Source organism: Herpailurus yagouaroundi, unplaced genomic scaffold, assembly GCF_014898765.1.
Source record: "Herpailurus yagouaroundi ecotype Mexico unplaced genomic scaffold, PumYag 182, whole genome shotgun sequence".
In the NCBI taxonomy this organism is placed as follows: domain Eukaryota; kingdom Metazoa; phylum Chordata; class Mammalia; order Carnivora; family Felidae; genus Herpailurus; species Herpailurus yagouaroundi.
In genome coordinates, this window is record NW_024412413.1 from 47,998,540 (window position 1) to 48,022,598 (window position 24,059).

The 24,059-nt window shown below is 40.7% G+C and overlaps 2 protein-coding genes and 1 non-coding gene across 7 annotated transcripts in view; 1 reads left to right on the forward strand and 2 right to left on the reverse strand.

The window, feature by feature from the left end:
• RAB3IP (RAB3A interacting protein) overlaps nucleotides 1-24,059 on the reverse strand; it is a 143,405-nt gene that overhangs the window by 72,945 nt on the left and 46,401 nt on the right. The gene's annotated exons all lie outside the window — the stretch shown is intronic.
• Nucleotides 10,962-24,059, forward strand: part of BEST3 (bestrophin 3) — a 39,641-nt gene continuing 26,543 nt past the window's right edge. For 2 of the 5 annotated variants that reach the window (XM_040491440.1, XM_040491442.1), the window contains exons 1-3: nucleotides 10,962-13,027; nucleotides 16,807-16,901; nucleotides 17,367-17,600. In XM_040491440.1, coding sequence (XP_040347374.1) covers nucleotides 12,876-13,027; nucleotides 16,807-16,901; nucleotides 17,367-17,600 — 481 coding nt within the window. In that variant the 5' untranslated portion in view covers nucleotides 10,962-12,875. The other 3 variants (XM_040491441.1, XM_040491444.1, XM_040491443.1) reach the window with 3 other exon arrangements.
• Nucleotides 23,503-23,587, reverse strand: TRNAH-GUG (transfer RNA histidin (anticodon GUG)). The gene has a single exon. It is a non-coding gene; the product is annotated as a tRNA-His (tRNA).

Genomic DNA, 24,059 nt, shown 5'->3' on the forward strand with positions numbered 1-24,059 from the left:
GTGCCCTCAAAATTTCACATCTTGGAATAATGCATCACAGTGGTATTTGAGATGCCTGAGAGGAATGCTTTCCTTTCATCAAGTAGGAGAACATTTATGAAAAGGAAAGCACATTAATTTTAGGAGAGAATACATATATATAAGGAAGTTGTGGGTCTAAAAACTGATTCACTTAAAACTCTTCATGCCCTTTTACCACCTCAAAACCCTCATGTATACCAGAGGTATGTATGAAACCATACCTCTGCTTTAGTCTACCTCATTTATTCATAGATACGGAAACTGAAGTGCAGTGTAGGGCCCAAATCAAGACTGAACGTAGGTGTTTTAATTTGCAAACCAATAGGTTTTCAGCCCTACTATACTGTCTTTTATTGTGACATGGGAAAAATTTTCCCTCTCACTGAGGCTTATTTTTCCCATCTGCAAAACAAGAGATACACTAGCTGATCTCAGTACTTGGTGCCTTTCCATTTTTTCCCCTCCAGATCCCCTTTCCAAACTTCAGTACTCTGTTATGAATCTCTAGAGGTGGAAATGTTTAAACTGACCTCCAGCTTCTGGATGGGTGCAGCCAGTGGGAGGCCCTGGCAGGAGCTGAGATGGCAGAGGAGGAGTAAGACTGGGCCATTTATTCACCTGGCTATCTCAGATGGGTATTGTGGGCTGGTTGTGTCCTGCCCCTGAAGGCACCCACAAATCCTCTCCAGCATTCTTTTCATTCAGCTATCCTCTCTGGGTTCCACCAACTTCTCCTTTCCCTCTCTCATTCAGGTATAGGGGTGGTGACATTTTTCCAGATCATTCCACATCATTCCACATCATTTTTCCAGATCATCCCATCCCACTGAATCCCCCCGCCCCACCATTTTCCTATTTCAGGGAAATATTTTCCCTAGGAAGGGAGAGGGACCAGAGGCAACTTAATTTAATAATCCCAATTTTCTTCCTTAATCCCTCAATTTTTTTTTGAAAGGGAAATTAATGATGTCACTCTACACATATTTTCAAAATCTTGGCTCAGCTATATGTGACGGCAAGCAAAATAAACAAAAAGGTTTTGAGTGAGAAAGACTTTTTTGTTTTTAACTTATTCTGAAAAATTTTAGATTTAGAGATAAGTTGCACCAATAGTACAGAGTTCCCATATTCCCTTCACTGGGTTTCCCCTAATGTTAACATCTTACCTAAGCACAGTGGTCAAAACCAGAAAGTGAGCACTGACACAATACTATTAATTAGTCTGCAGACCTTACCCAAATTTAACCAAGTTGTCCCACTCATGTCCTTTTTTCTGGTCCAGGATCCAGTTGTCATGTTTCCTTAGTCTTCTCCAGTTTATGACCGTTTCTCATTCGTTCTTTGTCTCTCATATCCTAGACACTGTCAAAGAGCGCTGGTCAGTTATTTTGTAGAATAGCCTTCCATTGATCATTTGTCTGATGTCTTCCTGTGATTAAATTGAGGTTATGCATTTGAGGTAAGAATACAGTGTAAGTGAGGGTGCACTTTCTCAGCACCTCATCTCAAGGGTTCTGATGCCAATGACTTCTTACTGGAGAAGTTGACTTTCATCGCTTGGTTATACAGTTTGGCCATGTGTAATCTCTATAAAGTTACTATTTATCCTTTTGTAACTAAAACTATCTTGGGAGGAGGTACTTTGAGACTATGCAAATATCCTATTTCTCAACATTCTTACCTTCACTGCTTTTAAGTGCCCATGAACTATTCTAATCTTTGCCTTTTGATGATTTTCTATTCCTATCATTCCTTTATTATTATTATTATTATTATTATTAAAGAAGAGCTGTTTCTTCTCTCCATTTGTTTATTTATTTATATCAGTATGGACTCAGGGACGTTAATTTCACTTTCCACATCATAATCCATTACTATCATTATTTATTTTTTAGCTCAACTTGTCCCAGCTTTCATTGGAAACTCCTTCAAGTTGGTTCCTGTATCATTTTTACACACATCATCATTTTTAGTGCTTCCATACTTTCCAGTACCTTAAGATATTCCTAATTCATCTTATATTTTCCCTGGAATCAATCATTTCTCAAAGAAGCCCATTACTTATTCAATCCTAGTATACATATAAAGTAGTTCCAGAATTGCTAACCCATACCCTTGAGGAAAAAAATTTGCTAACTAGAGTATAATATTTCAGACAGTTCTGTCTTTAGCCTTACATTACACAGTCCAAAGTTGGTTTGTTCTTCACCAACTTCTTTTGTATGGTTACGATAATAATCAGTAATACATTTACATCCATTTGTTACTCTTTGTATTCTAATTTGGGCTCCCCCTTCCCCCCACCCCCCCCCACCTCCTGGTTTATTTTAATTCTTTATTTTGGGGATATGTGAAACATTACCATGCTTCTAAGAGTCAGAGCCATACAGAACTACAAAATGGAATATCAGGTAAATGGCATTCTCCCAACCCTGCTACCCCATTCCTGCCTCCTCGTTCTTCCCACCCGACTCCCACTCAATCCTGAGTAACCAATTTCATGAGGTTTAATCCTTCTTGTATTTCTTTTGCATAAAGGAATAGATACATGTATATTTTATCTCATCTTTTATCTTTCATGAAAGGAGGCATACTACAGGAACTCTTTCTTTTATTATTGAAGTACAATTCACATAATATAAAACTATCCATTTTAAAGGGTACAGTTTGGGGGGCACTTGGGTAGCTCAGTAAGCTGAACGTCCGATTTTGGCTCAGGTCATGATCTCAAAGTTCATGGGTTCAAGCCTCACATCAGGCTCTGTGAAGACAGAGCCTGGAGCCTACTTCAGATTCTGGGTTTTCCTCTCTCTGCCCTCCCCCATTCTCTCTGTCTCTGTCTCTGTCTCTCTCTCTGTCTCTCTCTCTCTCTCTCTCTCAAAAATAAAACCAAGATGAAAAAAATAATTAAGTGTAAAGTTTGAGGTGCCTGGGTGGTTCAGTTGTCTGACTCTTGATTTCAGCTAGGTTCATGATCTCACAGTTCATGGGATCAAGCCCCATGTCCGACTCTGTGCTGGCAGTACAGAGCCTGCTTGGGATTCTCTCTCTCCCGCTCTCTCTGATCCTCCCTCACACGTGCACACATGCTCTCTTTCTTGCTCTCTCTCTCTCAAAACTAAATAAATAAACAAACATTTAAAATAAAATAAAAAAAATAAGGTGTACAACTCACTGGTGTTTAGCATACTCACATGTTGTACAGCTACCGTCTCTGTTTAGTTCCACAATATTTTCATTGCCCCTCAAAGAACACTCATACACGTTGAGAAGGTACTCCCCAGTCCTCCTTCTCCACAGCCACTGCCAGTGACTAATCTGTTTTCTGTCTCAGTGGATTTACCTATTCTGGATATTTAATCTAAATGGAATTACACAATAGGTGTGAACTTTGTATCTGACTTCTTTCACTTAACATAATATATTTGAGATTCATCCAGATCATAGCATGTGTCAGTACTTCACTTCTCTTTTTGGCTAAAAAGTGTTCCATTGCATGGATATACTGCATTGTGTTTATCTGTCTGTCAGCTGATGAACATTTGGGTTGTTTCCACCTTTTCGCTATTGCGAATGGTGCTGCCATGAACATTCATGTACAAATATTGGTTTGAATATCTGTTTTCAATATTTTGAATACAAACCTAGAAGTAGAGTTGCTGGGTCCTAAGGGTAATTTCATGCCTAACTTTTGGACAGTTTCATGCCAAACTGTTTTCCAGAGCAGCTGCATCATTTCACGTTCCCGCCAGCAATGTACAAGGGTCCCAGTCTCTCCACATCCTTGCCAACACATCCTAGTGGGTGTGAAGTGTATCTCAATGTGGTTTTGATGTGCATTTTCCTAATGACTAATGATGTAAATATCTTTCTTTCCATGTGCTTATTTGCTATAGCTACTCTTTTGCATTTGCTTTTTTCACCCAATGCATCCTGGAAGTCACCCCATATCAATTTATAAAGATCATTCTTATTCCTTTTTGCATGCGTGTAGTATTCCATTTTGTGGATGACCATAGTGTATTCAACCACTTGCCTATGTGAAAGCATTTAGGTTCTTTCCAACATTTTGCAGCTACAAATAATGCTTTAATTAATTTCCTGGTACATATGCATTTTTGCATTATTGGAGGAATACATCAGGGTGGATTCTTGGAAATGGGATTACTGGGTCAAAGGTAAGTTAATATATAATTTTGTAGCAAAAGAACAGAAGAAGCTAGCAAAGAACAATTCTAGTTCTCGTAAATAGTCTAATGATAAATATAATAAAATTAAACTTTTTTATTTTTTTTTCCTTTTTTAAGTTTTTTTTTAATGTTTATTTTTGAGAGAGAGACAGAGACAGAGCACGAGTTGGGGAGGGGCAGAGAGAGAGGGAGACACAGAATCCGAAGCATGTTCCAGGCTCCAAGCTGTCAGCACAGAGCCCAACACAGGACTTGAACTCATGAACTGCAAGATCATGACTTGAGCTGAAGTCGAATACTTAATCAGTTGAGCCACCCAGATGCCCCAACAAAATTAAACTTTTTTTAAAAGGGTTGCAGAAGGGAAGCCCAAGAGAAAGAAGCACCCACCTAGTTGTACCATGAGGAAAAGGAAACTGTATATAGCTTACCTTTTTCTTTAGTCCTCTTACAGCAAGATAATACTGTGCTAAGGGAGAATCTGTAGTCTTGTCCACACACAAACAGACTTCATTTTCCTGAAGGCAAGATTTATGTTTTTATAGGATGCCATGAGGTCTGGTAGAGGCTGAGTTCTATGAGTTGGCTTTTATGCAACTCATTTTTGTGTTTTTAATTTAGTCTAATCATGAGTCTATGTGAAAAACAGATGAGAATGAACATGAGTCATCCCCAAGCTATCAGAGTATGTAGAGGGTGGTAAGGAATGAAGACAGGAGATATACTTAATTCTCAATTTAACTCCATTTTTGTGCCACAGAAATATTGAAATATATCAGAATATGCTCTGAAATACCACCTTATCAGTGGATCTGAATATCGACACCCCTCATATTCTATTACTCTGATACTGGATTTAGTCATTATAATTACCCTAAAGGACTTTTGTAATTTAATCTTCACCAAGAAGCCTATCCCCTATCCCAGAAGGGCATTCAAAGTCAAGAACCTCAAAGCACCTTATGAGCCACAAGAATGATATCACCACCACCAAGACCATCATCAAAGAACATTTACTGTATTCATCCTTTCATTACACTGCTATTTTAATGGCTGTGCAATGCATTTGTCACCAGCAAAGTGAGTGCTCAGTCCCATGCCTGGAGCAAAATGATGCTATGGAAGAAGTCAGTAGGAAGTAGAAGGAATCAATTTATTTCTGCCTCTTTCCTTATTGTTATTTAATGGACAGTGGTGTCCTAGTCTGAATCTCCTTGAGGTCAGTAAAAGAAAAGAAAAGAAAAGAAAAAAAAAGAAAAGAAAAAAAATAGATAAAAGGTAGGCAGATGGATGCCTGAAAGAGGCCATTCACACCCCGATTCTCTAAATTCCTGAGTTATTTAGCTAAGGATAGAGAAACCCAGGAGAGAGGTGGCCACACAATGCAGGTGTAGCTTCCCACAGTACAGAGAGAATGCAAAGTCGGTACTCAGAGGTCCCTAAGTGGTATCAGTCTTTAGTTTTCTGGTGCGCTGTAAAAGTGCTGCAGAAAAAATACTGAGTCTTTTCATTTTCATTCTATAAAAACCATTTATATGAAAAAGATGGGCTAAATTCTGAGTGAAAATGTATGTTCTCTTACTCATTTCACTAATATTTATTGAGTACCTATTTGATGCCAGACACTTTTCTGGGCATTAGATATAAAGCAAGTTACAAAATAATGGAATCTGTTCTCATGAAACTTACATGACAGAAAGTGGAAATCCCTCTAGTCTTTTTAGATTTATTCATTCAATAAATATTTATTGAACTAGGCATTGGATGCACTTTGTTCTCATCAGTGAACAAAACAGATGGCCCTCTGCCCTCATGAAACTTCCAATTTAGTACAAATACGTAGACAGTAAACACAATAAATGTGTGAATTAGATGGTATATTTAAAGGAGATAAATGGCACGGATAAAAAAAACAAAAGGATAAGGGGGGGGTCAGGAGGGCAATGGAGAGAGAGGTGTGCTGGGTCAGTATTCAATTTTAAGTAGGATTATCAGATCATTGAGAAAATATTTGAGCAAAGATTTGAAAGAATGAGGGAGACAACCACTCAAATATCTGGAGGAAGGGCATTTCAGGCAGAAAGACGAGCCATTCCTAAACATTAGAATGGAACAATGCTGGATATGTTGGAGGAAGGAAAGGAGAGAGTAATAGGAAATGAGACCAGAGAGGAAATGGGGCAAGTCATGAAGACCTTGTGGACCACTGAAGGACTTGGGCTTTTACTGTGAGAAACAGGGAGCCATAGACGGGCTTTGGGCAGAGGAATGACACCACTCACCTGACTTACTTTTAGTATGAGCACTCCGCCTTTTTGTCAGATATTGAAGGGAGCAAGTGGAAATCAAGGACGCCTGCTGGGAAGCTGCTAGAATAAGCTGGGTGAGTGATGATAGTGGCTCTGGCGAGGTGGGAAGGGAAGAGACAAGGATGTGAGAAGAGAATGAAATAACAGATTCTGAGTATATTTGGACAGTGGAGAATTTGTGGATGGATTTGTGGAAGACTGGACAGCGGTACGAAAGAAAAAGAGGAGATGAAAGTGACTCCTAGGTTTTTTATCTTTTGGAAGGAAGGAATTTTCATCAACGGAGATGAAAGGTTGCAGGGGGAGCATGTTTTAGGGAAAAGATCAGGGGCCCAGTTTGAGGCCTTTAGGGTTTGGGATATTGTTGAGAATATTAAGGATATTCTGGAGTTGGGTGTAAGATCTGGGCTGGAGGAATAAATTTAAGATAAGATTTTTTATTGCATATGATTAAATATGAAAATATGGATGGTATTTTAAAAATACAAAATTATATGGAGCACAAACTGAAGTTCCTTCTTCATTCTCTTAATCCAAACCCACTACTCTCCCCACGGTAGCCATTAAGGAGCAATCCACTTTATGGGAGAAGCAGAACCAACAACTGGTTTTCATATACACGCGCATTTTACCGCAGATAAAAGGGTGTCTTAGATGTATCCAGATATTTATGCATAGAATTTTTCTATTTACCTGTATCTTCCCTTTACCCACATGATTTACCACATGATTTCCAGATGGCCATTGCAGTGGTGAAGTAACAATTTCTCAGCAGTTTGGAACAAACAACTTACTTGGATTTGCGTGCTTTTTCATGCAAAATGAAACTGTTTTTGAATTGGTTCTATGTTGCAGGGGGTTTTTTCTTCAGCAATCAGGAATGTACCTGAGCTAAGCGGGGGTACCATCCATTTAAGAAATATTGATTAGAAAGCACAGGATACACTTTAAGTACCATAGTAAGAATTCTCTAGACTCTGAGCTTTCATCCCTAAAATAGAACAAAGTATCTGTACCTCCCATTAGAAAAAGGTAACCTTCAAAATTTGAACTAATGCATTTTGTTTTGCTGAGTTGGAAATTACTCTGTGTAAGGAAAGTTATGATGACTCCTCAAATATCCAGTCACTTATGAGCTTAGAGCTTCATCTGTAATAAAATTCAATAGTCTTTCTCATCCTAGAAGTTCTCTATTTGTCCCCTGAACTCAAAAAGAAAATAATTAATTAATCCCACTTGGATTTGATTTTTTCGGCAGAGTTCTATCACCAACAACATATATCAGAAATCTCCATTCATCTGGACAGACACAAGACTTGTCCCACTCAGCTGCTCGTTTCGCAGCTATGGCATCAATCATGGCAGCCAATACATAGGGGAAAAATAAGAAAGAGTAAGGCAGGTGTTCCCAAGAGGCTTACAGTACCACTGAGCCAATAAAAAATTGTAGGGAAAAATATCACCGTGAGTGGTTCTCAAACCAACTGAACCAAGGTATTCTGATGTGGGGGGAAAAATGAATGAATGAATGTTCTCAACTGGAAGTTTACTGTATGAATTTTTCTTGGGCCTTGGCACTGACTACCGTCTTTTTTCTACAGAGATCCAACATATAGCAAAATGAGTAAGTGCCAGAAGAATCATTATTAACAGAATTATTAACAGAAAAACTGAAGATTAGCTAATCAAACATAATTCAACAACTTGACTGTTGATGCACACATGAGCTCCTCTTTGTGATTTTACTTTGCATCCATTTTTTTCTAATCAGAAGTTTTTATTTGCAGGATAAACATCTTAAAGTTACATGGTGCCCTACAAAGAACTGTGGCATTTGAACAAATCCGAAATATTATGTGGTTCTCATTCTTCATGAGCATATCGGACTTCTCTTTCGTCCTTTGGCTCCCCCTTCAGTCGGCCCTCCTTTTTCTCCCCCCAGTGGTAGTTTTCCTCTGGACTTTATCTCACCATCCTTTTGCATTGCACTCACCCACCACCCCACTACCAACAGCCACAATAACTCCAAACTGGTTCCCTCTCTATAGTCCCTGCCCACTCAAATACATCACACACTCTTCTCACAGACTCCCCTTTCTACAACACAGATTTTTTTCAAGCCCTTTTCCTGTGCAAAAACATTTATGATTCATTGTTCTCCATTTAGTAATGTCCAAAAATCTGAGAGTCGGAATAAAATTCTCCAAAATACAACAATTTCTGGTCTTGCATATTTATTTGTAAGTATTCTCTGCACCCAACGTGGGGCTCAAAATCACAACCCCAAGATCAAGAGTCGCGTGCTCTTCCGACTGAGCAAAACTTGGAACTTACTTGAATGCAAAGTTTCGTGTGCACATGACCATGTTCAACCAAGCACTCAAAAGAAATTTAGCAAAGATTCCTCACATCAATGATACAAGTAAAAGAGTTTAAAATGAATGTGGGGCTTTTTCACTTTTTTAAATGTTTTATTATTTATTTTTGAGAGAGAGAGTGAGAATGGGGAAGGGGCAAAGAGAGAGGGAGACATAGAATCTGAAGCAGGCTCCAGGCTCTGAGCTGTCAGCACAGAGACACCCACGGCTCAGACCCACGAACCGTGAGATCATGACCTCAGCCAAAGTTGGCCGCTTAACCAACTGAGCCACCTAGGTGCCCCTATATGTTGTTTTAATTATTAATAAGCATATGTTACTTTCAGAATCTGGAATATGTCTATTTTAAACATGAGACTTTAAAGTTTTCTTCAAAAAATCATATAAACAGTTAACTTTGCAATTTGTTTGGATATTTTGAAATAAGCTATAGTGGCTTGTCCCCTCTAATGAGTTCATTTCTGAATGGCATCTTTTGGTATGTGTTAGAAATAGCCGCCAGACTCAGAGCCCAATAATGAGAGTTTGTTCGTTTAGTCTAGTCATTATTGACTAACTTGCATTTAGAGTGCGTTCTCAACCATTAATTAGTCATTCCTTAAAAGAGCCTGATGGGAAATATGAACATCATTAACCTTGTTTAAAAGTGAGACCAGCCAACAGTGCCCCAAAGATGAGGCAGACTCCCCAGTTATGCAGTCGTGATTGCTGGGAATCATGCCACGTTTCAGGGCCAACCACACATCCAACAGGAGACACAAACGTGAGAGGTTTTTTTTTTTTAATGCTTATTTATTTTGAGAGGCAGGGAGGGGCAGAGAGAAAGGGAGAGAGAGAATCCCAAGGAGGCTCTGCACTGTCAGCACTGAGCCCAACTCAGGGCTCTCGTGAACCGTGAAATCATGGCCTGAACCTAAATCAGGAGTTGGTTGCTTAACTGACTGAGCCACCCAGGAGCCCCCAAAAGTGAGAATTTTTAAAACTACCTCCCACGTTTCTATTTCATAAGCACTTGGGTTTAGATTTGCTCAAACTCTATAACATTGATTAGTCTTGCAAACCTTTATAAATGCAATGTCAGGTCTATCCAGCCACTTTTCACGGCAACCAAATAGAAAATATGTGCTTTCAAAATGTTCACAAACTTAAATAAATAAATAAATAAATAAATAAATAAAATGTTCATAAATTCCCCCAAATGTACTGACAGAAGTATCATAATGACAAGGTGATAATCAAACGACAGATGCATATTGAATATCCATTATACACAGGGCTTCATGCTGGAACTATGAACAGGGATGGGGGCAAAAAATCAGACACTATAACTCTTTGCTCTAAGGTGCTTATAGTTTGATAAAGAAACCAGGCAAATGCATATAAAACTTAAGACTGCTGTAAAAAAAAACACCACCTTTTAAATGTATATATTCTCAATTTTAGAATGAGTGTCTTTTTACTCTTCTTTCCTCACAAAAATATATGGGGTTTTTTGGTAGTCATTTTAGTTAAGCTTAAGTTGCAATGCTGGGTGCACACATTACTTTAGAAGATTGCAAAGTCCCCAGGAATTGACCCTGAAATTATTTATTTCATTATCTAAGGAATACCAATGAACTCTCTCTTTCAAGAAGGAAACTATGGAAGTCATTTTGAATAATTTACAATTTTTCTTAGCTGACATGGAAGGATAACAAACGTAATGAATGAATCAGGGTGTTATTTTCCGCTACACTAAGCCATCACACATAATAATTTTCTATGCTCTGCTAAAATGCGCGCGCACACGTGCGCCCACACGCACACTGAAACACGTATGCTTGTTGCTTTTAATGGGAGAGCATTCTCAATACCTCTCAAATGAAAGGAAATTCTTATCTGCCCCAGTTTATGGCTTCACAACAGCTCATTCTTCATTTTAAGCACACACAGACTGTCCTAATTCCCTTTTTTGACCAGTGGAGCCTCTTCAGAACCTTGTAGGGGAAAATGGATCTCTCTTCCTTGATCCCAGGGTAGAACCAAATGAAAATAATGTACTTCAATGGCCCAATCTCCTTCACGTCACCTCCGACTTCTCATTCAAAGGGGTACTTTGGGCGGCAGGTGGAGTTATAATTATAGATGAGGAAAAAGCTACATCAGCAGCTGTTGCTTCTGTTTGTTCCCGGCTATAACTGTCATCAGTGGGCAAATTGGCATAAACAGGCCTCCACAAGTGGAAAAACATTTAACTCCTGTACTTGTCACCCTCTGGGTCTTCTCGGTGGCCAGGGAAGGAAAGAAAATCTGACTGTGCGTGAGTGAAGAGCGGAGCCGAACGCAACACCGACCCGAAGGCACCTCTTCAGGGGGAGCCTGAAATTGGAAGAGTTTCTTTCCCGTCGGAGACTTGAAACCAAAGAAATAGGTTAGTGCACAGAGAGTATATCTATGCATTTTAATTCTGATCTCTACTCTGTCTGATCTTAATTTTTCTGATAGCCGAAATAGAAGGGTGGATGGTTAAACGAAAAAAAAGTGGAGGACTGTTATTTAAAATGATGCTGCCCACGAGAACAAATTATAAAATGTGGTTAATTTATTAGGCTCCTCTCTCCTAGTTTTGACTGTACTCACATTACACAGATAGACAAGGTAAAATGGAAAAATGAAACTGGCTGTGGCATGATTCCCATCCTCTCGTAATGCCACTTACTTACGCCAAAAGTCCTGGTTTCTTTACCAAAATCAGTGATGCTGAAGGCTTAAGTTTGTGAATATAGTGCCAGAGTTTTATTTCTTTAGGGAAACTAGGCAAATTAGAATTGGATTGTTTTCCCACCTCTGAAGAAAGACAGAACATCTTCCCGTTTAGATAAAATGTGGGTTGCAGGCTACTTTATATGAGAAATCTGCCCACTTCTACCTCAGACCTCCATAATTTCCATCTAAGTAGCTCTGGAAGACTCCCCTCAGAGATTCTTTTGAAACAAGAAAGATTTCCGAGAAATTTCATTTTCTCTGTATATGCTCCATGTTAGAAAGTGGTGGTGCAGGATTTTCAAACAAAGATTAGTTCGGGGCCGTCTCAGAACCTGAATGTTTGATGTCTTGTTGAAAAGCAATGAATGCCAGAGAACTCACTGAAACGAGGCATAGGGGTCCAATTCTCATTCTACTCGTATCTGTGGAACAGATCCACGTGGAGAGAGCCCTAAATAATGGCCTTATTTTGGTCGGCTCCAAACAGAAAGTGAACCTCCCTAAGCCTTTTACGCATGACTTCCAAAGGGAAGTGCACCTTCTGTATACTATCCCTGTGGCCCTGCCTTTTGAAATGTACAGTGTCAACCGTGCACTTGCAGCTCCGCTAGAGAGATACCCACATCCAACTAAAACCACCAAAAGTGACCCATCAATTAAATTCTCTTAAGAGTCTTGCTTCTTTTCAACAATATCTCCTGAGTTCTCAGAAGAGAGCCATTAAGTTCCCCTTATGAAATTTAAGGGTGAAATAAACACTTCTTTACGTACTGTAGCAGATAAAGACCCAAACAGTAAGTATGGCCAGTGCCTTTGAAAATATCAATTAATATAGCGTATCAGTACCCTGAATCTTCCCATGGGTTAAGAAAATAACATGACGGGTGATTCTACAACATATTTCATATATCATATTCATTCGTTCATTCAAATATTACTAAGTCATGACTATAAAACCTGAAAATAATATTTATAAATTAAGCCGGGTTCTAATAATACTCTTTCCAGAGACTACTCTCCTCCCCTTTTCTACTAAAAGATTTAACATGGAGACGTTGGTTATCTCCAAATTCCAAATGGTTTAAACAGAGAAAGGCAAAATGGGGAGATGGTTGACTGGTGACCGGCTTGGGTTTCTTTGAGACACAGATTTATGCTCCATCTTAAGCACTGCTTTTTACTTGTGTTTTGTCTTCTTGCTCTTCTAGAAAAAAATAGAAAAGCTATCCGAGATGACTGTCACGTACTCCAGTAAAGTAGCAAATGCGACTTTTTTTGGATTTCATAGGTTACTCCTCAAGTGGAGAGGCAGCATCTACAAACTACTGTACAGGGAATTTATTGTCTTTGCTGTTTTTTACACGGCAATAAGTTTGGTGTACAGGTACCTTCCTTTGCATGTCTCCTTAAACGGCCATCAAATATCATGTAAGAATACAGTCTCAAAAATCTGAGCCTTGGGTTGCCGCTGACTTTTGCCTTATGTAATCTCTTTTGCATGATCCTCTCTTGCATTCTTCATCTCAGGGTATTTTATTTATTTATTTTTCTTTTTAAATTTTTTTTTCAACGTTTATTTATTTTTTGGGACAGAGAGAGACAGAGCATGAATGGGGGAGGGGCAGAGAGAGAGGGAGACACAGAATCAGAAACAGGCTCCAGGCTCCGAGCCATCAGCCCAGAGCCTGACGCGGGGCTCGAACTCACGGACTGCGAGATCGTGACCTGGCTGAAGTCGGATGCTCAACCGACTGCGCCACCCAGGCGCCCCAATCTCAGGGTATTTTAATCCACACTTAACCCATGCTTAGGGATCTCAAGTAGACTCTATCATGTCCAGGTGGCCCTCATGCCAGCCCCATGTGAATTGATCACAATGTGATACTAGGCACCCTGCCAGGATTTTGCCGGAGGCATAAAATGGCAGATTTATTACTTAACTCCTCACTCAGTGGTGATTTTGAGTGGCAAAGGCCACGAACAAATAATCATCAGTGCCTCTCTCAGCTATGTCATTGATAGTTTGAATTTGTGACTTGGCAGCTTATAGCCACTGCCTACATAATTGACATGTCCGTGAAGGGTGTCTATCAGGTGACTTTCCTTTCTTTTGCCTGGAATGACAAGATCTCCTCCAGGGTGGTGCCGAGGCCTGAAAACGAATTTATTTTATTTTTACCCTCTGAGTGCGGGGTACATTATGTTCACAACAGAAGATGTTTATTCTTTATACCATCACAACCTAAGCCCGTCAGATCGACAGAAAATTTGAGCAAAATCATGTTGAGGAAATACTTGTGTGACTAAAATTATAGTCTAAATAAAATGTTACCAGTAGTGCAAATGGGAAGCTTTATGAGGTTTTTTTTTTTTAACTAATTTTATTTTATTTTCATTTATTTATTTTTAAATACTTTATTGCCAAGTTAGCTAACATACAGCGTGTACAGTGTAGTCCTGGCTTTGGGAGTAGATTTCCCGTGGTTCATCGCTTACATGCAACATCCAGTGTTCGTCCCAACAAGTGCCCTCCACAATGCCTGTCTCCCATTTTCCCCTCCTTCACAACCATCACCCGCATCAACCCTCAGTTTGTTCTTTGTACTTAAGAGTCTCTTACGGTTTGCCTCCCCCTCTGTTTGTAACTTATTTTTCCTTCCCTTTCCCTGCGGTCCTCTGTTAAGTTTCTCAAATTCCACGTAGGAGTGAAAACATGTGATATCTGTGTTTAGTTTTTTTTTTAATTAAAACTTATTGCATACATTTCTACTCTGGGGGAATTTAAAACTTAAAATAGAAAAGCTAAAGGTTTTTGAGGCTGTATTTCCACCTTTTCTATGCACTTCAGTTTGTTCTTTCTCTCCCGCATACTGATGAACGACTTCGTATTATCATTGCTCTTACCGACCTTCTTCTTTGCAGCCACGGGACTCCCTTTGACCAAGAGAGAGAGTAATTTGGCCAGCTGATAATTGTCAAAAATAGAATAGGAAGGGCTATTTTGCTGCATATCAAAATATCTGTAAAGGGACATCAGGGGTTTTATTTAAAAACCTCCAATAATTTTTCAGATGTGTCTTATAAGTACAACGTTATTTTGACAATGTATTTTTGTATCACCTAATGCTTCAGAATATGAAATAGTGGAAGACACATGACGTTTCAGAAGAATTGTCTCATTAGTTTATTTTTACTAATGTGAGTTTATTGCTGCTACTGCTGCAATAGCACTCTGAATAGCACTCAGAGCAGCTGCGTCGTGGCCAGAAATCCTCCATGGGGCCTCCACTCTTGCTTCAATATCTTGCTCATACCCCACAAAATTGTATGCACGTATTTTTGCTAAAGACCAAAGAGTGCTTACATTTATAACAATGATCAGTCGTGCAAGTCATTCTTCATTTTTGTAAAGTTCAGCTATAAAATCTCGTCAAAATATCTTCTTAATCTTGATTGAAGGTATACCAACCACGATAGGTTGAATTTATCAAGAAAGTCAAACATACCTGTAGAAAATTATAGCATCATTCTCATGTCTACTAATCATCCTAAGTTTTAAAATTCTATTCTAAGCAAATAATGATACTTAGCAAAAATCATGAGACAAAACCAGACTTCATTACTTTTGAGTATACCTCTTTTTATTTTGGGGTGAATTCGACAAAAATCACCATTTTAGTACTTTTTAGCTAGTAAACTTTCTACGGAGCTATTAGCTAAATATTTTTTCCTTTGGCCAGTTGTTAATAATAACCACCACTTTATTATCGAAAAAGTATGACACTGTATGTTCAGTGGTTTTATATATGATATATTCTTTAATCCTCATAACATTCCTAACACATAGGCTTTATTGTCCCCATTTACAAGTGAGAAAACTGAGGCTCAGAGAGATTTAAAAATATGTTCCAAGTCCAAATTTGTAAGTGGCAGATCTGGGATTCAAACCTGGCTTTGTCTGACCTTAAGGTCTGTGCTTTCTGCCTTTAAATCCTCTTGGACCATTTCTATCTGAGTGTCAGAAACTGTTATGGCTGTGACTTGTCATTGGCATGACCTTGACAGGCCTGTGCAGCTGAATAAGAACAAGCTGAATAAGAATTTCTGAAACCTCCTCAAAGCTGAGGCAGGAACTCCAAGCCCATCCTGCACCCCAAACTCCTTTGTCACTACCAGCTCTTCATGCGCAATCTGATTGGTGGCTCGCTGTTACCCCATCATCCCTCTGCTTCCTCTATCAAAATTCTACTGACTCAAACAGGCCTTTTGACATATGTTGTAATGGATGTTTCCCAGGGATTTCTTCCTCCCTTGGAACAGCTGTACCATCCATTTATGCAAATTTCTTTGCGTTGCTTCTCCTTGTAGATCTCGACCATTACGATTACCCTGCCTTGGGACGTCTCTCCTGACTGCAAATCCCCTCCCTGTAACATAAATATCAATAATAGTTCCTTTAAATGAACTTAGGTTTAGCCTAAGTTCATACCAGAAAATGGGTTTTGGTGAGATGCATAATATAAATTTTGATATTTGTATTATGCAAACACAAACCCACCAAATGCAGGAATAAAAATTTTTACTCCTTGTTGTTATGTGTTATTTTATATTTTAAATAATTGCAGGTTTTAAAATAAACGGTTATAATAGCCTTTGAAGTACAACACATATAATCAAGAATGTGCTAAGTAGCATACTCGTAAGATCAAGATGTCAAGGTTAGGGTTATAATTTAATCCTCATAATTACTTAACAACTGTAGTTCACTTAATCAAGACACCCGTTTTTAAAGTATACCTGATGAATAATTGAAAATTGGACTCTTTAATGAGTTACTTTGCTCTAAATCCAATGTATTCATCATACAAAAGTTTAAATATAAAGTATTTAAAAATAAAAGTTAAAAAACATATAAGTAAATGGAAGTTAATAAATCCCACTGTCTAATGGCCAATAACATTTATGTACTGAAAACATTGGTACTTGAAACATTCAACAATTAAAAAGCTTTTGAGATCTATCAGCTTAGGTAGAAAAAAGCATTATCGCTTCTTAAAAAAAATTACAATTATTTGTGCTTAATTGTTTGCACTGAATATCACTTGCAAAGCAGGTGCAGAAGTATAATATCATAAAGGGCTGTGCATTTTATTTTTGCTCCAGATTGTTACTTACAGGAGCCCAAAAACGTTACTTTGAAAAATTATCAATTTACTGTGACAGATATGCTGAACAAATTCCAGTAACCTTTGTGCTTGGTAAGTATAGGTCACACGCAGAACGCAGCCACACTGTCTCTGTTCGGATGACATCAATGACTCTGCATGGGAGTGTTTCCAAGCTGAGAGGCATGCCTGAAAAGCCACTGCTTGCAATAGAACCAGAATCATCCATAAAGTTTGCCCTCAGGGCTGCTTTCGCTAAATTAACACCAAACAAGTTTGAGGTAATAATTTGCTATCAGACAATCAAGCTTTCTCTTCACTAACTGCCCATTTTTGCCATCAATATTTGAATTCTAACACCCACTTACTGGGTGCTATGACATTGCCAGGCACAAATTACATTTTTATTTTTTTTTTTGGAAGGCAAAGTCATAAGTATGGATAACAACATATTTTTACACCCCGATCCCTAAAGAGGCTGAAATTCTGCTAAAAGCATCAGTGTCAACAACATGTCTGCTATAAGAAATTGCTTTATAGCTTCCTGTTATTTTACAGGGTTTTATGTTACTCTGGTAGTGAACCGATGGTGGAACCAGTTTGTGAACCTGCCCTGGCCAGACAGGCTGATGTTCCTCATCTCCAGCAGTGTTCACGGAAGCGACGAACACGGGCGCCTGCTCAGAAGGACCCTGATGCGCTATGTGAATCTCACGTCCCTGCTCATCTTCCGCTCTGTGAGCACGGCTGTGTACAAAAGATTCCCTACGATGGACCATGTGGTTGAAGCAGGTATTGTGAATAACTCTTCCCTCCACGGACTCCTCTCATCCTAGATGGGAACCTTCAAAATTCCTTTGAAAATGTCTTTTATTTATTCATTCATTCAAGGAACATTTATTGATTACCTACTATGTGCCAGACAGTCTTAAGAGGCAACGATGAATAAGACATAGTTACTGCTCTGAAGAAGTCTGCCAGGGCGGCGAAGGAGGGGAAGCAGCAGTCAACCTTAAATTAAGTGGCAGAGAGTCACTGGCCTTTACATAAATATGCCAGAGTAAAAAGTATCATATTTATTAAAATCATCTTTAATATTGTATGATCTTTTCTTTTTTTTAACGTTTACTTATTTTTGAGAGACAGAGACAGAGCATGAGTGGGGGAGGGGCAGAAAGAGAGGGAGACACAGATCCCAAGCAGGCTCCAGACTCTGAGCTGTCAGCACAAAGCCCGACTTGGGACTCGAACCCACAAACTGTGAGATCGTGATCTGAGGCAAAATAGGAGGCTTTCCGGATTGAGCCACCCAGGCGCCCCTAGTACCTGGTCTTTTCTAGCACTTTATGGTTTATCCATTTTCATAAATATTTCATTTGGATCCAAAAAAAAAAAACAAAACCCAAAAACAAGACACGAGAAAGGTAGGAAATAGATTCAGAGGGGTTATAACTGGAGCACCTGGGTGGCTCAGTCAGTTAAGCCTCGCACTTAGGCTCCGGCCATGATCTCGTAATTCGTGAGTTCAAGCCCCATGTTGGGCTCTGTGCTGACAGCTCAGAGCCTGGAGCCTGCTTCGGATTCTGTGTCTCCCTCTCTCTCTGCTCCCCCACCTCCTAGCTCATGCTCTGTCTCTCAAAAATAAATAAACACTAGAAAATTTTTTTAAAAAAAGAGAGAAAAAAGAGAGGTTGTTACCGGCCCTGGACCATGAGTAGAGGAGCCAGAATTATGATACAGGCTCAAAACTCCTAAGGTGAATGCTTTTCTCCAAACAGAAGTAGATTCTAGCGGGAACCAGGAAGGTGAGTTGTCATCCAGGCCGTGCGGGTATGTCGTCTCTCTCATGCCTCAGAGTAGATGCAGGTGTTCTCCCTGGTCCTGCGGGACACAGTGTGCTGAGAACAAGTCATGGTGGAAGGATGGTTCTCTTCGGTGTGTTAATATTTAGGAGAGAAGCGGTTAAAGCGGCCTTCAATGTGGAGCGCATTAAATGAGATCATTGCTGGCACACACTGAATAAAAATTGGTGGTTGTGCTGGGCCGTTGTTAGCAATCTGCCAGTTTGTTGGAATATAGTAGTGAATACGTAGACCATATAAAAACCGTGAGACGACTCTGCCTTTAGACTGAGGACAGTCTCAAATTAGGTTGCCATATCCCGTCTCCTTTTCTGAAATGTCCTTGAAAACGGATTTTTTAAAAAGAATGGTATTTGGGATTTTTTTTTTTTTGAGGCCTTTTTGGCCTGGATTTGGTTTTGCCTCCTTAGATAAACAATATAGGTAGTGACTCAGAACAAAGGAGGAGTTCAAATCCTTACTCCACCACTCACTAACTGCATGGCCTGCCTGATTTACTTAACCTGTTACGTTCAGTTTCCTCATCCATAAAACGCGCTGATGAGAACTTACAATACCACCCCACTCATATACCTCACAGGCTTCTGTGAGGATTAAATAAATTAATATTTGCACAGCGTTCCGAACGGTACCTGGCACGTGGTAAGGACGCTCTTGCTATCAAGAATGAAATCACCCAGCACAATGGCATAACGTCACCCTTCGCTCATTTTCGAAGACTCACTTGATGTGACATCCCGGGTCTTCTGGATCTGCTATGACCAGGTGGTCATGGAGGCGAGTAGAGGACGGTGTTGCAGTACAGGGTAAGATGTGAGAAAATAGTGCGGTCTGGGGTGTAGGCTAAGGATTCAGATAAAGGATACAAATGGCCTGGCATACACACAGGTCTGTGATGATATAAAGCCAGGAGGGACTTTTAAAGAATTACCTGTCACCCCTCCTCCGAATTTAAAAGCTGAATACTGTTTCAGAATGACCTAGTTGAAAATGCCACGTGATGAGTTAATTTTCTTACCCTGATGTCCTGAGGATCAAAAGCAGTAAGCGTTTCCACCTCTGAAGAAAGTCCTAAAAATGAGCAAGAAGGGTTTGACCTGTTCCAAATTGACGAGTGAGAGCTGAAGTTTACTTCGATGCATAAAGATGGTGTGTCGCTGGTCCCGACGCCTCCTTGGGGGAGAAGAGAGTGTGTTTGGACAGGAATCAGGTCGCCAGGCCCAACTCTCAAAGCAAATCCCTTCCAGCGTCACCTTCATATTCAAAGCACAGCAGGAAGAAGCCAGGATGGCTGGCGATGAAGAGGCCTCTGGGGCCTCTGGTCACAGCTGAGCTCAAACAAGGTCGAGTCGTGCACGGTTCTGAGGGGCGAGTTGATATGGAGGACGAATAGAATGATGTGATTTCATTTCCTGTACGTGTATCTTTCATAATGCCAAGGCTTACCCCTTGTCAAACTTGTGCAAATGCCTGTTTTGCACCTGTGTTTACCCTCTGCCCCTTTCCAAGGCGTTTGGAATATTGGACTCCTCTCTCCCCACCACCCACATCCGCGACCATTCTAAGCGAATCTGGAAGTATTCACTCCTTGATGTGCATTTAGACAAGTGTGTCCCAAGGTGTAGTCTGCGGACCCACAGGCACTTTACATCTTGAATTCCTTGAGTTGTTTATTTAACATGCATATTTCTGGGCCCTACCTCAGACCTGCTGGATCAGAACCATTGGCTGTAAAGCTCAGCAAACCAGCACTTAACCAGGCTCCTAACGCTGCTGTGTTAAACGCTGAAGTTTGAAAAGAGTGGAGTCTTTTCTGGGATGCGTATTTTTTTTAACCCCTTTTTCTCACCCCTGGGGTAAAAGGCTTTGGCATCCACTGAGTAATTCATTACTAATAGCAAAGTAGCAACAACTAAGAGAAGGGGGGAATTTGTGGTTTTGACCACACGAGAGGCTCCAGAATTGGAGAGGGGCATCGCCACCAGTCTGTTCAGAGGCTGCCATCCAGGGCGCTTGAATCAGACCTGCATGGCCATAGTGGGCATCATTCTGACTTCAATCTCTCGCTCGGTTTATGTGGAGCCTCTGAAGGAGGCGAGAACCGATGGAGCCAGGGGGGGGCTGAAGCCTTTGCAGGTGCCTCTGGGGTCCTCTCGGACCTCACAGTGGACACGTCCCCACTGCTCTCATAAGTAGTTTTTTTCTCAAAAAGCAGAAAAGGCAGCTTGGGCCCCAGGAACATAAAGTCTGTGCATCAGGCAGCGAGGCAGAGGGTCCAAGCCACTGCCCTCGAAGCTGGGGGACACGCCCCAGAGGCGGGGTCCTTCCTGACCGCCCCATGGCCCACCCCACGACTGGGTGCCCTCTCTGCCGACTGGCAGCACTGACTCACCAGACTTCTTGCTCCTTTCCCCAGCAGAGAGGGCTGATTCAGTCTGCACATGGGGCTAGTGTCCAAGCTCCGACAACTGGACACACGCCTCCGCCACTGTCTGACTGTCCTTGGCCTGTGCCAACGTTTCTGGGAAGAACAGGAAGTTCAGGGATGGCGGAAAATGTCTGGCAGATGTCCTGAGCCACAGCCAGGACACCTGCTCCGCCTAAGGGCAGACGGGGCTGGTGAGTGGAGCACAGGGGCCCCCGAGGAGTGGGGGCAAAGGCTGGAGGCACTGTGGAGGACACAAAATACCTACTTCTTGCCAGGTGACTTTCCTACATAGAATCACCTGTCAGAAAAAAGTACATGTTCTCAAACCTCAGTGCACATTAGATACTGTTCAAAATCAATATTGCCAAAAATGCAGATCCCAAGACACCACCCCCAGAGATTTTGACTCAGTAGACCTGGGGTGGTGTCCAGGACTGAATGTATTTAACCTGCTCCTAGAGACTTTGAGGCAAGGGGTCCCCAGATCACATTCTGAGCAAAATAGGCTTTAAGGCCATCGGAGTTTCCTTCTAACCTTTTCTTTGCCTTGCTTCAGGAAGGGTCCCTGCCACAAAGATTCAGGGCTGGCCAGGAGGAACTGAGTGAGAGGGCAGAGAGAAGGAAGATCAGCATGTCCTTCTGAAGCACCTGGAAACCCCTAGACCAGAGCTGGATGGGCTGGGGCTCTCACCTGCTAGTCCCTAAACTTTCCTTGCTTTGAAGTTGGACAGTCAAGTTACATTAGCCTGGAAAATCAGAAGGACCAAATGCATGCTACCGGGGTAATGCATATGCTCTGATGTTGCAGGTTAAATTTGTCAAATTAAAAATAAAATAGTTTTATTTCTGCTCACATGAAAATAGAAATAACAATTGAGTGCAAAATAGTATCAGTTACACTAAAAATTCCCTGAACTGGCCTGTCATCAGTTATTTACCAGACGAGCTGTGACAGAAGAGTCTCTCTTATTTTGTGTATTGGCAACAAACCTGTCCTGGAAAATTCCAGTCATTCCAATCACCAACCCTGGAAGATGTCACTCATTCTAAGTCAAGTCAGGTGCACAATTCCAGACCTTCACCGAGTCAAGTGATGGCCTTAATTGGGTGTTTATGTTATGGCTTGAGACTGAACTGAAACATTTTATCTGGCGTTTCATGGTGACCAGGAAAAAAAAAATATTTCCCTTCAAAATTACTCACCAGAAGCACAAAAATAGGTAATGGGAAATTATATGCATTCCTCTAAAAGAAATGTTACTAAAGCTGTTGTTACATCTGTCTTGCATTTGCTTATTTAAAAAAGATCTATTGAGTGTATATTATATGCCAAGCGCTGTGCTGAGCATGGGAACACAGCGAGAAGCAAGAGTAGGTATGGTCCCTGTCCTCAAGAATCTGTAAAAATTACTATAAATCTTTTCTCACACGAATCGTTTTCAGAGACAAGTACAAATATATTTACGGCTAAACTTTATATCGCTGCATTGTATCTCTATTTCTCTAAAATAGTTTCCTTCTGTGTTTGGTGGCCAGTAAAAGTGGTCAGAAAAGAGTAAAATTTGAGGAAAGGGCACTCTTCAGTTTTCTTAAAGCCCTGGAATCTTAACATGATATTCCTCAAACTTCTTCTACAACGAGGAGACCCCACCAGCAATTTAGCAACACTTACAGTTAACAGACATTAATACAACTAACCAAGCTCTCAATTGTCAAGTGGCTGTTAAGATACAAGTTCTGCCTTTGGATGCACTGGTTGGAAGGCTAGCCCCATACTTAGCTCACGTAAGCTGTGATCTTCTCTCACTAAGTAAAATCAAATAGATGTTGTATAATATTGACTTTCTGCCCTGTGGTCTGCTGTTCAATTCTTCCAGAGGCATTCCCTGGCACTGGGGCTCCTTGGTCTCTGTAAAATCTCCAGCTGCTCCGTGCGACACAGAGATGATCAAGGAGACGGTGGTATTCACGGGTTGTGCCAGTTTTCACTCCCTTGGCTGAACTTTTACAGGCTGAGTCAGTTACCCCTGTAGTCTCACATGATGTGCCCAGAACAGACAGAATGTCATCCTGTGAGTGAAACTTGGCTCACCTATGCACACTTGCTGTATATAGGAGAGAGAGTGCACGGTAGAACCAGCCCTACTTGAGTTAATGCCACGATGGGTAGTCTCAGCAGGTCAGTGTTTGAAGGTTACACACAGTTCTAAGAATTGAATCAAAGCAGCCACTCAATGTTACTCAAACTTTCACTGAATTATCAAAAGTACTTAATTTTTTTAGATGTTTTTAGGGTTTATTTGTTTTTTGACAGAGAGAGAGACAGAGTGCAAGTGAGGGAGAGGCAAGAGAGAGGAAGACACAGAATCCAAAGCAGGCTCCAGGCCCTGAGCTGTCAGCTCAGAGCCCGACGTGGGGCTCGAACCCACAAATCGCGAGAACATGACCTGAACCACAGTCAGACGCTTAACCGACTGAGCCACCCAGGCGCCCTCAAAGGTACTTTAAATTTAAATTACAGGTTCCCAGACGCTGACGGAATCAGAATATCTGGGGCTTACGACCTAGGAGTCTCCATTTTGAACAAGCTCCCGGAAGAACTGCAGGATGTTTGACTCGGGCCAAGAATGCTAAAATGGCCAGCTTGCTGTGTATTCTGTGCACAAGGGTGAATGATCCTAAATTTTGTCAGAAGCAGAAATCACTAGGGTTTTTTAAAAAATACTGATGCCTGGCTCCCACCCCCAGACATTAGGATTCAATAGATGTCTGATGAAACCTGGGCATCAGGAGTTTTTAAAGCTCTCCAGACCGTTCTAATATGCAGCAAAGTTTAGGAACCACTGCACTAGAGCATATCTATTAACTCCTCCAGCTTCACCTGCAGACGGCCTCGAATCTATTCGTTCAGGGCAAATGTAATTCTGGGCCACCTAGACGGGTAAGCACTTAAAAGCACTG